Consider the following 16,050-nt stretch of genomic DNA (forward strand, 5'->3'; position numbering starts at 1 on the left):
ACAATTAAGAGGAGTTTGTTAGTGGGATAGCCGAGTACAGACTTTGTTTATTTGAGAAAGGTGAGGGGAAAAATGGGAAATGGGAAGTACGCGTGGAGAGAGGCTTGTGGTGCGTGTACTTGGTGAAATGGTCAGCTTCTGCGAGTGACATGGATGTCAGGAGGAAACCATGTTTACATATAGAAGGGTGACAGACTTCTCCAGATGTGGTCTAGAGCTGCTCATATGGACAACTCCGCATGTGGCCCTCTTCCTACAGCACCACTCACTCAGTTACAGAGATGCTTGCTTGACGTTTTGTTATAACATTAGGTGACTCTTCTCAGAAACGTGACTTTTCTCTTGTTTCTTGCAATCTATGACTTGATGAGAAGCAGACTTTACAGCAAAGATACAGAAGTTCTGAATCTTTGTTATAGAGAACGAAAGCGATGTTTGTTAACCTGACTCATTTCGATCTCTTCTGTAACCTTTCATGACTTTGCTAACAGATGTGCTGCTGCATGGGAAACCCGCAAACTCTGAAATCTGCTTGGGTTCCGTCAAGCGCTTTTCCCTTGTGAGCTGTGGGACTTCATGCAGCTTGCTTCCATTTGCTGATCCTGCGTCCTCAGCTGTAAATGGGGACAGCAATTAGTACACCCCTGTTAGTTATAGAGTCATTGTGCAAACAGGTAAAGCGCTGATGTTGTGTCTGACACACGGAGTACACACACGTCATCCTGTCCCCACGGGGATGTCAGAGCCGAAATGATGCCCAGAAAGTACAAAGCACGTTGGGTGACAAGCAGCACCCAAGAGCGCTGTTCTTGTGTGGTTCTTGTTTAAAGTACAGTGCAAATGAACTGCTTGAATTGTACCGTTTCTTCAGCCAGGGAGGCAAAGAGTCACAGGGAGACAGGACAACCTGCCAGACCACAGCAGATCTGAGAGTGCTGACAGAGGGCACGGCAATCAGTCTGAGGGGCCTGGACCGAGACAAAGTGTTCCTTCAAACAGGCGGATGCTGCGCAGACACACAGTCGAGGACGCAGTCGTACCCAAGAGCCCAGGGACTGCTGGCAACCCAGCCACTTCTAAGGTCACGTCCCAGTCTTAGCAGTGATAAGCGGTTACTATGTTGCTGCCAAGAGAGTCCTCGGCAAGGAGGCGCCAAGCAGGAACACAGCTGAGAACTGAAATGTACTTTCTGTTGGATTTGCAAGAAAAGCAGAAAGCTAGCTAGCTGTTCTGTGGCTGAGGGAAGGAATGCGACCGAGAAAACGATCCTCTTTCCTCCCCAAAGCTAGCGCGTATGCTGGAAAAGGAGCGCACACCGATTCCGACTGTGTCCAGATCCGTAAGAGCAGGCGCAGGTTTCTTCTGAAGCAGCGGGAGCTCCCTGACTACCATGCGAAGTTTCATGACCAGATCGTGACCTCCTCCTGACGAAAGGTGCTAACTTCTGTGATGTGGACAAATGAGCAAACCACAGGCTGAAAGAATTCCTTCACTTGGGATCTGCTGAAGAGAAGCAGTTAGGTTTCATGATACCATGGAGGCAGGCAGAAGCGACGCATGGGAACGGGGAAAAGAGGACTGGGAAATGTTCCTTTGCAAAGCAGCACTTGAACCCAAAGATGCCTCCATGCTGTTGTGATGTTCATTTTCATGGAAAGGACATTTAGGATCTATTCTACACTATGTATGTGGGAAAAGTTGGGTATAATTTTTCTTCCAACAAAGTACAGATATTTGATCACTGCACATATGCACCTGTATGTGTGTCTCGAGACACAGCCCCTTCCGTTAAAAACTTCCCTTTGTTGTCACACCTGACAGATGGATACTGAAGAGAGATTTGGCACATCTTTTCTTAGTCTTTTGATTCTGATTCAAAACTTACAGCACAAACCAGGTCAGAGTTACTTTCAGTTAGAATATTGCCATTTATTCCTTTTTATAAATTTCTATAGATTTTACTCTTATTTTTTTATGTTACTAATTGGTCTACAGCTGCAAACATGGGTTTGTCCTCTGAGTACATTTTCAAATAACTTTGTAATACGGAAATGGTTTTGTGCACGTTCTTGGAAATACTTGCGAATGTATAGAAGGGAGGGGCTGATTATTTTTCTACAAAGTAATTTATGATTTCTAATTTTCTAATGTGCCTTGGATATGTGCCAAATGAGGAGAAAGAAGCAGTAAACTTTATGATTCTTGAGTGTGTCATGGTATACTTTTTTAGTGAATGTCTTGCTCTGGAAAGAGGTATTTCTCAGCCTGCTATAAACATGGGCTCTTTGTATGGGAAGATCTTCTCCCATTGGATGGATTATACATTTTTCAGTTACTGAGGTCACTGAGATATGTACACTGGATCATTCTGAGCAGACCATGATCCATTCACCCACTTAGGCCTGAGTTAATCTACTAGGTGCAGTAACTCAGGCCCATAAAAATGTCTTTTAAAAAAAATCAGATAAAAAATGAATGTAATACAGCTTCTTAGCCCAAACAGAAAGTAAATAAGCACTGCTGCTTTGCAAATTTCTTTGTTCTGATTTAGTTTTCCTCCTTTCTCCTGGTTTTAAAACAAAACCACCTTACTGGCAAGTTGTTTTGGTTCACTGCCACCCTGATTAAGAAACTTATCAGCATAGTCAGGTTGCAAATATGCACATTGGTGTCACCTAATTTTTGGGGTGGTACAGTATAATTTTGAAAACTTTCTTGTGTATCCCCTATTTAATTCTAACAATTGCCCTGAATGGTAGAATTGTCAAATGAAGAAACAGGTTCAGAGAAAAAAGGGGGCTGATTTGCTTGCACCATCAGAGCTGCAGTCAAGGCCTGCTTGGTGGGGTCATGTGAATTGGCAGTTTCCAACATGGTGTGTCCTTCCTCTGGAGATATAAATACCTTGTATGAGACAGTTTTAGGGGAGAAGCTGCTTAAACTACTCTTGTTATCAGCAGGGTAAGCCACCTGAAGTGACCACTTCAATTATTTTTAAGAACACTTGCTTTTCTCTACTTGCTTTCCCACTTGAAACTAAACTTGATTTGATAACTCAGAAACTGGTAATGCTCAAATTTCTACTCTGTGTAGGAATGGTTTGAATTCAAAGTACTGTCGATTAAAGTAGAAAGAATAACCACTCTCCATTTCCTAGGCCAAAATGTACTCTACCCCCTTTCTGTCTTCCAGAACTTTTATCTGTGTGTAGAGAACCACTTTCCATTCTTGAGGGTCTCTGGAGGACAGGAAAAGGGTTTGACCGTTTAAACACATTCACATAGGAATTTGCTGTTCAGACAGTGGTTATTCTGAAGGGGGAAGCATGTGACAAAAACTTGCTGAGAATCCTCTAGTCTCCCTCCAGTGTTTTTATGTAAAGGAGAACTAAAGCAAAGTTCACCTCTATAGCGATGTTCTTTAAAATCCCTGAAGGAAACATTTCCCTAAATGTTTACTTATAAAGAAACTTTACTGTTCCCTTAAAAAAAAAATTGGATGGTAACAGTTCTACTCATTCATTCATTTGGGAATGCTAGATGCTCCAACACTTTTTTTCTGAGCCGCAGTTCCAAATATCAAGTCTCAAAAACAGTAACCTCTCAAATAAACAATTTAAACATAGATGAGCGGTATGCTAGCTAAAGCAGAGACTGGGATTGTAAACCACTTTTCCTGTTACTCTCCTGCTACTAATCCTATTCACCTCATAAAATGTTACGAAATTCCTCCTGGGGCTGGAACCTCTAAGCAGTTACACCAAACAGCCCACCTGACAGGTCAGTTTACACACAGAAGTTTCAAAACATAGTGGGAGGGAAGCACAATGTAAGAAATGCCATTTAAGTTACCTGCAACTTTATCAGTGAAGAACTCAGAATATTTCTACCAAAATGGTTTTTTAAAAAAAGATTATTTATTTATTTGACAGACAGAGATCCTAAGTAGGCAGAGAGGCAGGCAGAGAGAGGAGGAAGCAGGCTCCCCGCTGAGCAGAGAGCCTGATGCGGGACTCGATCCCAGGACTCTGGGATCATGACCTGAGCTGGAGGCAGAGGCTTTAACCCATTGAGCCACCCAGGTGCCCCTCTACCAAAATGTTTAACTGCTAACTATCTTTTAATTAGGAGGCACTTCTCTTACCAACATGCTTGTTACTGCTGAAGTACTACTACCAGTATCTCCCAGTTACTGTGGTAATTTTCTGCAATGCAAGTATCACTCTAGTTCAGACTGTCTTGGGTACGGATGATATTTGTCAGATCACTTGATCTCAATGCGTTTAAAAAGATTATAAATGAAACCAAAGCTAGGCATTTTCTTACATTAAATGTGAGTACTACCTTCAGGAAGAATAGTTTACCTGGTTTCAGAACTTAGGTCTTGGAAATACTAGACGTTAAGTATTAAAGTTGATTCCTCTTAATCTGTGCATTTTAACTACCATGATGTTACTGGATGCTATTTTCTTCTTACTGAAGAGTAAGCTGGCTTCTATTTGTGCAAAGGCCACTTTGCTACCTAATGCTAATGTCACAGTTACAAAGGATATATTCATGCTGCTACACATTTCGAAACTTTAGGTAGGAAAGAAAATTCAAAATGCAGATTTGTTCATTCAGCTATGGTACAAAAATAACTGCCCAAATTGCTCTATTTTGCATAACAAGTTTATTTTTTTAAAAGGCATATAGACAATAAACAAAGTAAACAATCAGATCTTCACTTCTACCCAGTATTATCTGTCCTAGAACATTAAGTTCCAGTCTCTAAACATCTTAAATTTCAATAATCGTCCTCTTCATCAGAGTCCATGACTTTTCTTCTGTTGAACTGGGGGGGAGGGGGAAATTAAACGAGGGTCATAACATGTTTAATAAAGCATAACTCAGACTTTCTGAGAAGAACAAGGTCTACCTACTACAGCAAGACACTACATCTTTAAAACAGCTTAGTGTTTTAGGTCTTGGGGGGGAAGGGAACACCAGACACCTCAGCACGTGCAACCTTAACCCCAAACTTTCACCTCTTACAAAATGGAAGTGTTTATGGGTTCAGACACGTTTTTGCTACAACAAATGTATATTTAACACTTATCACTTAAAATAGCAATCTTTTTCTTTTGCCATGAGCATGTGGGGACACTTACTTTAACTGTGGTTTTCTTTTCTGTTTGTTGGCTTACTTTTTCAAGGATTTCTATTAAACCTTGTTCTGATACCTAGGATAACCAGAAAGAAAAACAGTACTTTTTTAAACAGTGTTTACATTAGTACACTGAATGGTTTTAATTTTCCTGGGATTTGGGGGCAGAGGTCAAAAGGGAAGGGAAGGCAAAGATGAGAGGTTCTAACTATTGGTTTAAGTTCCAAACGAATTTTGCTCTGCTAGCTTCATTTGGGGGGGGGGTAGCCATCAGAATTAGCTTTCACAGAAAAATCCGAAGTTAACATTGTTGAAGAACACCTTTATCACCACTAGCTGACAATGACAACCACTTATGCCAATGTGTTAAGGGTCAGGGACAGAGACACACTGCCTCTGCGGTTGAGAAGTTTAAATGCAGGAGGGAAGTCACTCAGAAAAGATGAACCAGTCGCTGTCTCTTCCACGCATGCTCTTAGAGTAAAGGGTTCAGGGCAGGACTGATTCCCGCAGGCTGTGGTGGCAACAGGTGGTTTCAGGTGCAGGTGGGGCTCATCTGGATCTTGAAGGAAGGTCAGGCTCACCAGTATATACTCACAATGGCATTACAGCAGCACACTTAAGAACCAAAAATTTCAGCACCTCCTCATTTGCAAAAGCAAGCTTAACTTCTACCTACATTGGTAGTATTTAATGGACATTACTGACAAACCTGTTTCCAGTGTAGAAGCAATTAGATGCTGACCCCAAGAGTCACTGGGTCACAAACACACCAAGGTTCCAAAGCATTGTCGGTAAAGGAAAGCAGCAGAGGATTTTAGGAAAGGCAGTTAGTTATTTAGGATTTATGGCAGATGCTACAATTCTCTCCTCTATAAACTGCCTCACTGAAACAGTTAACAGGAATTTCTTTAACCTTTCTGAAAACTGACCTTTTGAAGGTATTTTTTTGATAAAAGTTAGGTAAAGAATAGGTAAAATTGCCTCAAGGCAGTCCAAGCTTACCTTCCCACTTAGTTGTCCGTATCTTGCCATCTGTATGAGGTAATTCTCTACTGCTTTAGTTTTTTCGGGCTTTACAAGTGCTAAGTTACTTACTAAAAAGAAAAAGGAGGAGTCAAAACTAAATGCACTTATAGAACTTAAAATTATGCACTGACATTTACAAAGTACTTCACAGACATGTTTTGAGACTAGTAAGGTAGGTGAGACAGATGGTATACTACCCCGCTTAAAAAGGGGAAACAAGTTCAGCCATGCCAACCTCAGTCAAAGCCACACAGAGGTAGTGGGAGAGCCAAGATTAAACTTGGGCCCTAGGATTCAAAGCCTGATGCCTACACATACATAATTGTGATGCTCCATCTAAGGCTGCTTCTAAGCTGGGCTTCGAGTTAAAATACGAAAGATACTAGTTCATTCCGATTGGCTTATTTTATTTTTCTACACTGTTTTGATATTATGAAGAATTATGAATATACACTGAAACAGAGACAATAAGACAATAACCCCTGGCCCAAATCCCCATCACCCACATCAACTACCAGCCACATTTTGCAATTGACTCGATTTTCAAGTTATTTCCTGTAAATCTTACCTAATGTGCACTTGGAGATATCTCCTTCGTAAGAGAGAACTGAGCTGGTATTTTCAATAATAAATGTATTTCCTTAGGTTTATAAATTTCACATTTCTTAACAATATTACCTGTATTGTATTTTAGGTTAAATACTTAATCCAGAATTAGCAATGATTTCATGTATCTTTCCCTGCTCAACTAACTCAAGTAAGGGTTATGGAAGGAACTTAAAGGAAACTGAAGATGCTTACAACGGGCCCGGGCTGACTGATCCAGGACTTGGGCTAAGATACTGTTTCTCATTTCTGCTTCCCTACAACAAAAACAGGTCAGCAAAATTAGAACTATGCTGTCAGCATTCCTACTGAACATACAAAAACGGAACTCACTCAATAGGTTTCCCAAGATGGAGGCCTGGGACGGGTACAGACTGCAGTATAGCCAGTGCTGTGCAGTGGCAGCACCCACAGTCAGGTAGAAGAGGCCGCCTCTGCCCTCAGAAGCTGGCTGTATTTTATGTGAGTGCAAACCTACCAGATTGAAAGGTACCACCATTACCAACATTTATTAAGTACACAGCATGTGAGAGATTCTAGGAATTTGTAGTGAGAATCCAAGGACCAAAAGATTAATCTGTGTGGTATGTATGTATGCATGCAAGTATGTATGTACGTATTCAAGATTTTGTGTATTTGACAGAAATCACAAGTAGGCAGAGAGGGAGGGAGAAGGGGGGGTGGGGTGGGAATCAGGCTCCCTGGTAAGCAGAAAGCCCAATGTAGGACTCGATCCCAGGACCCTGGGATCATGACCTGAGCCGAAGGCAGAGGCTTAACCCACTGAGCCACCAAGGTTCCCCTCTGTCTGGTACTTTTAGAGATGAAGCTGAGACCTAGGGAGGTCATCTTATGGGAGACACAGGTAATCATGGCCAAGATAAAATAAGGCCCCATGTTTCTTTCTTTCTTTTTTTTTTTTTAAAGATTCGAGAGAAAGAGAATGTGCACACATGAGCTTATGCGCCCAACTGGGAGCAGGGGCAGAAGAAGAGGGAGAAAATCTTCAGACTCCCACTGAGTGCGGAGCCCAATGTGGGACCTGATCTCACAATCTATGAGATCATGACCTGAGCCAAAACCAAAAGCTGGACACTTAACCAACAGAGCCACGCAGGCTCCCCTGAGCCCCATGTTTCAAGACTCTCAGGTCCACTTTTTGAGTCGGTAGAGGGAGTGAAGTTATAACACTACAACTATCCTTATAGCTAGTTCAGGTTCAGAGGACAATGGTTTCAAACTTAAGTAGCAACAAGTTTTCCCCCAAATGAAGTCCTTTAAGGAACTTAATATACAACACAGACAAAAGCAGACCCTTTGGCTGAATTAGAAGGGGAGCTGGGGCTGGCTGGACCTACTAACTACCCCACCTGAGGAGCTTATCGCCCACTTCCACAGGCCATTTCCTTGTTGCCCCTGAGTACTTCAACCCTGCTGTGAACTACTGCTACTATATTTCACTGAATCTGAGATGCCATCAATTCTAAGATGGACCACAGTTTTATATGCTTTTAAGAATAACAGCAAAGAACACCCTACAGGAGTCTAACAGGAGACCCTTACTCAAAGCTGGGGCATCAAAGAGTAACATCCACAGTACAAGGTAAACAAAAAATAAACCGGCAACACAGAAAGGGACAGCAAGGAAGGATGCATGAATCAGCCTTGGCCCTGAGTGGAATTAGAAAAAAGCTCCTCTGAGAGTTTGAACTTCAAGCTTTAGTCTTGCAGGCTTGCTATCCGAATTTACACTGCCTGGGGTGGGGTGGGGGTGGAATCTCAGGCACAGAATTTAATTTTAAAACATTTCAGGTTTGAAATGTACCCAAGTGACGGCAGAAGCAAAAATAAATCTTTGCAGGAATCCAGGATGGGAGTGATCATTTATGAGACCCATCCTAATCTATGTTAATATGGGAAAAAATGTACCTCTTAGCATCAGTGAAATTCATGTAGTTTTTTTTTTTTTTTAAAGATTTTATTTTTATTTATTTGACAGGGAGAGACACAGCAAGAGAGGGAACACAGCAGAGGGAGTGGGAGAGGGAGAAGCAGGCTTCCTGCTGAGCAAGGAGCCCGATGTGGGGCTCGATCCCAGGACGCTGGGACCATGACCTGAGCTGAAGGCAGAGGCTTTAACTCACTGAGCCACCCAGGCGCCCCTCATGTAGTTTTATTTTCTTCTTAGCACCATCTATCTTCTACCACTAACAAGTCATATAAGGACAGAACCTTCTCTGCTTTGCCTATTTCTGTAGATCCTGCACAGTGCCTGACACAGACCTGGTGCTCAATGAATATTTGCTAAATGGTGGCGCCTTGGTGGCTCAGTTGGCTGAGTATCCTGACTCTCGATTTTGGCTCAGGTCATAATCTCAGGGTCCTGGTATCTGGAGCCCAAATGGGGCTCCAAGTTCTCCGCAGAGTCTACCTGAGATTTTCTCCCTCTGCCCCTCTCTTCACTCACATGTGCACTCTCTCTCTCTCTCAAATAAATACTTCTTAAAAATTACACACACACACACATATATATATATATATATATATATATATATATATTTGTTGAATGAATGAATAAAATGGCAGCATGATGTGGAGAGGGGGAAATGTATTGTTCAGTAAGTACAGAGTTTCAGTTTTGCAAGAGGGAGGAGTCCAAAGACTGGTTACATAACGATGAGAATATAGTTAACAAATGAACCTCACACTTAAATTATTTAAGTTTTATGTTATTTTTAAAAATCACAATTAGAAGAAAAGGTAGCATGATGAGATAAGTAAGGTCTTCATTCAATAAACCTGCGGTGTATGAGGTGCCCTACCATGTCCTGGGAGTAAAATACCAGTACGAACTGCGTAACAAGTTGATGCGTACAGAGCATTTACTAAATGTGAGGCACTGTCCCCGTGTAATACGCACATCCCTATGAGGTGGTCCTATTATGAGGCTCCTTTTAAGGTTACCATAGTTTAGCAGAAAAGCAAACAAGGTATGTATGTGGAGTTCCACGCGTTTCTTTAATTAACAAATTAATAGTAAAACTACCCTGATTACTTACAGAAAATCTCTATGCCAGAAAAAACTTTAAATTCACATGCCTATTAAAATAACTTAAAAACAAAACAAAACAGTTTGGTGACACCACCCTTCAAAAAGTTCAGAGCTCCAGTACATACCTGTGCTTTGCTTCCTGTTGTGCTGCATCGCCAGGATCCTGGGAGGAAAAAAAAAAAAAAAAACACCCGTTATCTCTTAGTCGAGTAATTTCACTTAAGAAAAAAGTAGGGGCACCTGCATGGCTCAGTGTGTTAAGCCTCTGCCTTCTCCTCAGGTCATGATCTCAGGGTCCTGGGATCGAGTCCCGCATCGGGCTCTCTGCCCGGCTGAGAGGCTGCTTCCTTCTCTCTCTCTCTGTGTCAAATAAATAAATAAATTCTTAAAAAAAAAAAAGTAGGCACCACTTTGATACTTAAGGCTCCTGCCGTGGTGGAGATCAAATTATTACCAAATCATTAAAAGCCGTGCCTCACAGAAATCAATGGGATAGTTTTAACTTACTACAAGGTTTTGATAAGCTTCTAAAATCACAATCTAGTAGACCGTTTACATGAGGGAGGCGAGTCCCTATACTACGAAACCGTAGCGCTAAGAAGAATTAATTTCTGGACAGTAAAATTATTTCGGTACTTGGGGACGCTGATTCACTAGGCGCTTCCCGGGAGACGGTCCCTCCCCCTCCCCGCACAGTCCAGTCATCAACTTCAGCACTTCATCTACGGGATTCGGGTTTAGTGTGTGGCTCCTCCCCCGGGGACCCTCAGCTCCGTCAGAGAAGATGTTCCCCGCCGTACCCGCAGCACTTGGCACACGGCAGACCCTCGAACGACAGCGACTACTTGGGCCAGAACACCCGAAAGCAGTCGGAGCCGGCTAGACCCGAAGCTAAGGGGACCGCGAGAGCAGAGGGGCTGAGCACTCCGTTCCGGAGCGACGCCGGTCCGCGGAGGCCCAGCGCCCGACCGCCCGGGGCCGCATGCGGTCAGCCTCGCCGTCCAGCGCCTCAGGCGCCCTGAGGGACCGAAGCCCCCCTCGGGGAGAGCGGTAGCGTCCTGGGCCCGCAGAGCGAGCTCCAGCCGCGGCGTCCCGGAGCCTCCGCCTGGGGCCGCGCCCTCCACCCGGGCGAGGGCGGCGCCCGGTGGGGACTCGCCCGGCGGGGGCAGGCGTACTCACCCCATGCTTCGCCTGCAGTTCGGCCAACCTCTGCTTCCTCAGCGCCTCCAGTTCCTCCTCCGCCATGGTGCGGCAGTCCGGGGTCGAGCAGCCGCGACCACGCTCTGAGGGCTATCCCGCAGCGCCCCAGCGCGCGCGCACGACCCTCCCCACTGCGCAGGCGCGCGCAGCGCTCAGGCATCACCAATCCAGCCCGGAGCCGCGCGTCCCGCCGCAGGCTGGGCGCCGGGAGAGGCCCGATTGCACGATCGCAGGCGGTAGGGAGCCACGGGGCCTCCGGGCACAACTCGGCCGCGCCTTCTCGACTCGAGTCCCACCTCCTCGCCCCAGCTGGCGCGGCGGGCTAGGGCCGCACTGCGAGAGGGAAAGGATAACTGTAAAATCAGGCCGTCATCAACAAGTATAGTAATAGGTAAAATCTGACGGTGGCCGACCCGTGCTAGCCTCGTGTTATGTCCACTTACAGATGAGGACGCAGGGACTCAGCCAGAGTGTGCTGAGAGAAATGTCCAAAACTGCGGTGACAGATGCACAACTCTTGCATTTGCTAAAAAGACACTACATTGTACACTTAAAATGGGATGGGGGGTTGGGGATCCGGAAGAAGACAGTCGCTGTCACCCGGCCATTATGAGCCAAATTAAAGCCGACTGGGATGCCGAGACTGGGGCCAGATGGGCCTTTCCTCGGGGGTTGGAGCTGGGCTGTGGCGTGTGGTGTAAACTTCTAGACAACCTCGCACCCACCCACCCCCGCCCCACACAGACACCCCCACCCCACAGACACCCCCACACTAGCCCAGAAGACATCCCCATTCTACCGACCCCAACCGACACAGACACCCCCACACAGAGATCCCCACCCCACACAGACACCTCTACCCCACCTCTCACTCCCACTCCAACCCACACAGACACCCCCATGGCACCCTCACTCGATGGGCACACAAGGGCCTGTGGGAGAACCTTGCGGGGGCAGCTGTGCTATGTGAACTCTCTGGGTGGGGGGGGGGCACCTTTAGAATGGGGGCATTGTTGTGTGTGGAGGGACACAGGCCCCTAACCCCTTGATTTATGCAGGTTATAGGTTATCTACCTGCCTTTTTTTTTCAGGTGAGGCAAAATATAAAATTTACCATTTTAACCATTTTAAAAAAAAAGATTTTATTTATTTATTTGACAGACAGAAATCACAAGTAGACAGAGAGGCAGACAGAGAGAGAGGAGGAAGCAGGCTCCCTGCTGAGCAGAGAGCCCGATGTGGGGCTGGATTCCAGGTCCCTGAGATCATGACCTGAGCCGAAAGCAGCAGCTTAACCCACTGAGCCACCCAGGCGCCCATTTTAACCATTTTTAATGGTTAAATAGTTTGGTTCAATAGTGTTAAATACACCAACATCGTTGTGCAACCAATGTCTAGAACTCTTCATCTAGAAAAACTGAAAATATACCCATTCAATAACAAGTCCTCAAGTTCTACTTTCTGTCTTACGATTTTGACTACTTCATGTAAGTAGAATCATGCAGTATTTTGTTTCACTTAGCATACTGTGTTCAGAATTCATCCATTTGTAGCAGGTGTTAGACTTTTCTTACTTTATAGGGCTGAAGAAAATTCCGTTTTATGTATATACCACATTTTGTTTATCCACTAATCTGTCAGTGGACACTTGTGTTTTTTCCACTTTTGGGATATTGTGAATAATGCTGCTGTGAACAACATTAGCATATAAGTATTTCAATTCTTGGATATAGAGAACCCATGTCTTTTGAATTAGACATTCACTAGACATTTTGAATTTAAACATTAATGATACCTTTGCTCTAATATGTAAACGGGCAAGATTTAAGGGGGAGAGTCTACGTCTCTTGATCTCAGGGTTGTGAGTTCCAGCCCCAGGTTAGGTGTAGAGATTAGTTATAAATAAAAATCTTTGGGTGGTGCAGTCTGTTAAGTGCCAGCCTCTTAGTTTCAGCTCAGGTCTTCATCTCGATGTCCTGAGATTAAACTCTGGCCTCTGCCCTTAGTGCTGAGTTGGCTTGGGATTCTCTTTCCCTCTCCCTATCTCCACTCCCCACTTGTGCTGTCTGTCTGTCTGTCTGTCTCTCTCTCAAAAATAAGTTAAGTCTTTAAAATAAAAATCTTAAGGGCGCCTGGGTGGCTCAGTGGGTTAAGCCGCTGCCTTCAGCTCAGGTCATGATCTCGGGGTCCTGGGATCGAGTCCCGCATCGGGCTCTCTGCTCAGCAGGGAGCCTGCTTCTTCCTCTCTCTCTCTCTCTGACTGCCTCTCTGTCTACTTGTGATCTCTCTGTCAAATAAATAAGTAAATAAATCTTAAAAAAAATCTTTAAAAATAGTTAAGGGGGAGGATTATAAAAATGGCAGTCTGGAGTTTTAAGGGCATCAACACTGGAGACTCTGTGGACCATTTGTGAGATGAGTGGTATTATGGCTCACAGGATTTCTACTCACTTTCCAGGGCTCACAAGGAGGCACCCCCAGCTGAGATGGCGCCCAGTGACACTCACTTGTGAGGGAGTGAGGAAACCACAGTCAGCAGGCAGGGCTTCTCAACCTCCTTCTTCAAATCTAAATGCATTCTCAATGAATCAGATACATGAATTTTGAAAAAATAAATTAAGCTAGGATAACTTCTTTACGTAGTTATGTGACTATTGTGGGGAAATGAGAGGACCCTCCATAAGACCATCTGAGTTGGATACGCTTTTTAAATATATTATTTTGGGATGCCTGGGTGGCTCAGTTGTTTAAGGGTCTTCCTCCAGCTCAGGTCGTGATCCCGTGTCCCTGAGATCGAGTCCCTCAGCGGAGAGCCTGCTTCTTACTCTGCCTGCTTGTGTTCTCCTCTCTCTGACAAATAAATAAATAAAATCTTTAAAAAAATAAATATATTGTTTTCACAGGTTTTCATTTTTCTCTGGGGTCATCAGCCTGTTCAGGTTTTCTGTTTCTTCTCAAGATAATTTTAATTTCTAGAGAACCATTCCTTCAGCATATTCTAGGCTTTCACACTTTAAAAATGTATGGCTGTCCCGTCTTGTAGCTGTGGTTCCATCCATTTTAGGGATTACTGATTTGTTTATTTGCATTATTTTTCCTGATTATGCTTTCTAGCATAATATTTTAATATTTTGGTGTTTTTCTGCCAAAGAACTCAATTTATTAGTATTCTCTTTAAAAAAAAGAAAGATTTTTTTATTTATTTATTTATTTGACAGAGAGTGAGCTTGTGCATGCACAAGCAGGGGGAGCAGCAGAGAGAGAGGGAGAAGCAGGCTGTCCTCGGAGCAGGGAGCCTGATGTGGGGCTTGATCCTAGGATCCTGGAATCATGACTTGAGCAGATGGAGACGCTTAACCGACTGAGCCATCCTGGTGTCCCTAAAATAAAATCTTAAAAAAAAAAGATGAAAATAGAATGTAATCATTTATAAAAGAAAACTGGGGATGCCTGGGTGGCTCAGTTGGTTAAGCCACTGCCTTCGGCTCAGGTCATGATCTCAGGTCCCGCATTGGGCTCCTTGCTCAGTGGGGAGCCTGCTTCTCCCTCTGCCTCTGCCTGCTGCTCTGCCTGCTTGTGTTTTCCTGCACTCTCTCTCTCTGACAAATAAATAAATAAATAAATAAATAATCTTAAAAAAAAAAAAAAAGAAAACTGATGGGGTGCCTGGGTGGCCCATTCAGTTAAGTCTGTCTTTTTCAGCTTAGATCATGATCTCAGGGTCCTGGGATTGAGCCCCGAATCCAGCTCCCTGCTCACTAGGGAGTCTGCTTCTCCCTGTTCCTCTGCCCCTGCCTCCTCTTGTGCATGCATGTGCTCTCCCTCTTTCTCTCAAATAACATAATTTTTTTAAAAAAAGGCTACTTAAATAACGTATCTATATTACTGTTTCTTAATGTATATAGTTCAGACATTTTCAAATTATCTCATCCCATGGTGGGAATGGTTTTAACACACTTCCAGCACCCCTCTGTTCCTTCCCTCTTAGTTTCTTAATTCACATATTACTAGTTTTAGTTCTAAAGTTGGTTATTGTTGTATCTTTAAGCAATATACTTACACTTTCTGTTTCTTATTCCATCAAGGACAGATGGTGTCTCTTCACTCTCAGCTTGAGGATGAAGATATTACCATCTCTACCCTCCTGTAAGTTCACATCTCTTTTTTGGTAAATTCTCAGCTTCTGTTATCTGTGCTTGTATTTCTACATCTTATTGATATTCTGATCTGCAATCCTAATAAAGTCTTTTTGTTTTGTCTATAGGTTGATTCTAAAAGTTAAAAATAACTTTTCCAGTTCTTTTACTCTTTTTAAAAAAACCATGGTAAAATATACATAACATAAAAGTTAACCATATTAACCATTTTTAAGCATATAATTCAGTGGCATTAAATACATTCACATTGTTGTGGAACCATCCCCCCCATTCACCTTAACAATAAAAGGGTTAGTTTTTTTTTTTAAGATTTTATTTATTTATTTGACAGAGAGAGAGATCACAAGTAGACAGAGAGGCAGGCAGAGAGAGAGGGAGGAAGCAGGCTCCCCGCTGAGCAGAGAGCCCGACACAGGGCTCTATCCCAGGACCCTGAGACCATGATCTGAGCCAAAGGCAGAGGCTAACCCACTGAGCCACCCAGGCGCCCCCAAAGGGTTAGTTCTTTACCAGCAAAAATGGGTTTATTTAAGAATAACAGAGAATCTCAAATTGGGACAAATAAACTATGGCAAAATGATAGGCAATTCCAAGAAACAGAGGAACCTTGTTTTATGGAGAAAAATGAGGAAGATGGGAGGGGTTGTTTTGAACAAAATTGTGTGGCAGAAAAGCATGAATCCAGGGTTATGGTGGTTTGTCATTGGTTCAGTTGCATGGGGGATTGGTTTCTTATAGGAGATGCAATGGACATCTCTTTGTGATGGGGCCTGTAGTTGATGATTCTTTCCTGTTGAGGATTCTTTTGTTGGGATCCATAATTGACAGTTCTTCCGATAATTGATCTTGAATGATAAGGCT

General features: G+C 43.7%; 2 protein-coding genes across 7 annotated transcripts in view; one reads left to right on the forward strand and one right to left on the reverse strand.

Moving 5' to 3' along the window:
• The window catches only part of ANKRD27 (ankyrin repeat domain 27), a 52,553-nt gene extending 50,347 nt beyond the window's left edge, over positions 1 to 2,206 (forward strand). For 4 of the 5 annotated variants that reach the window (XM_045076001.1, XM_045075997.1, XM_045075999.1 and 1 more), the window contains exon 29: positions 872 to 2,206. In XM_045076001.1, the coding sequence (XP_044931936.1) occupies positions 872 to 1,099 (228 nt within the window). In that variant the 3' untranslated portion in view covers positions 1,100 to 2,206. Of the gene's footprint in view, positions 1 to 491; positions 622 to 871 lie in introns of those variants that run through there. The other variant, XM_045076002.1, reaches the window with a different exon arrangement.
• Positions 19 to 11,181, reverse strand: PDCD5 (programmed cell death 5). 2 transcript variants are annotated; one of them, XM_045076003.1, is made up of 6 exons: positions 11,012 to 11,181; positions 9,958 to 9,995; positions 6,976 to 7,037; positions 6,151 to 6,242; positions 5,150 to 5,221; positions 19 to 1,500 (listed from the first exon to the last, which is right to left on the reverse strand). In XM_045076003.1, the coding sequence occupies exons 1-6, from the start codon at positions 11,075 to 11,077 to the stop codon at positions 1,438 to 1,440; spliced, it is 393 nt and encodes a 130-aa protein (XP_044931938.1). In that variant the 5' UTR covers positions 11,078 to 11,181; the 3' UTR covers positions 19 to 1,437. The 2 variants fall into 2 exon arrangements, with proteins under 2 accessions (XP_044931938.1, XP_044931939.1); XM_045076004.1 differs by lacking the exon at positions 19 to 1,500 and adding an exon at positions 4,653 to 4,833 and having other exon boundaries at positions 11,012 to 11,180.
• Positions 11,182 to 16,050: the final 4,869 nt, after the last annotated feature.

This window comes from Mustela putorius, unplaced genomic scaffold (assembly GCF_011764305.1).
Source record: "Mustela putorius furo isolate JIRA1106 unplaced genomic scaffold, ASM1176430v1.1 tig00000174_pilon_pilon_pilon, whole genome shotgun sequence".
NCBI classification, from domain to species: Eukaryota; Metazoa; Chordata; class Mammalia; order Carnivora; family Mustelidae; genus Mustela; species Mustela putorius.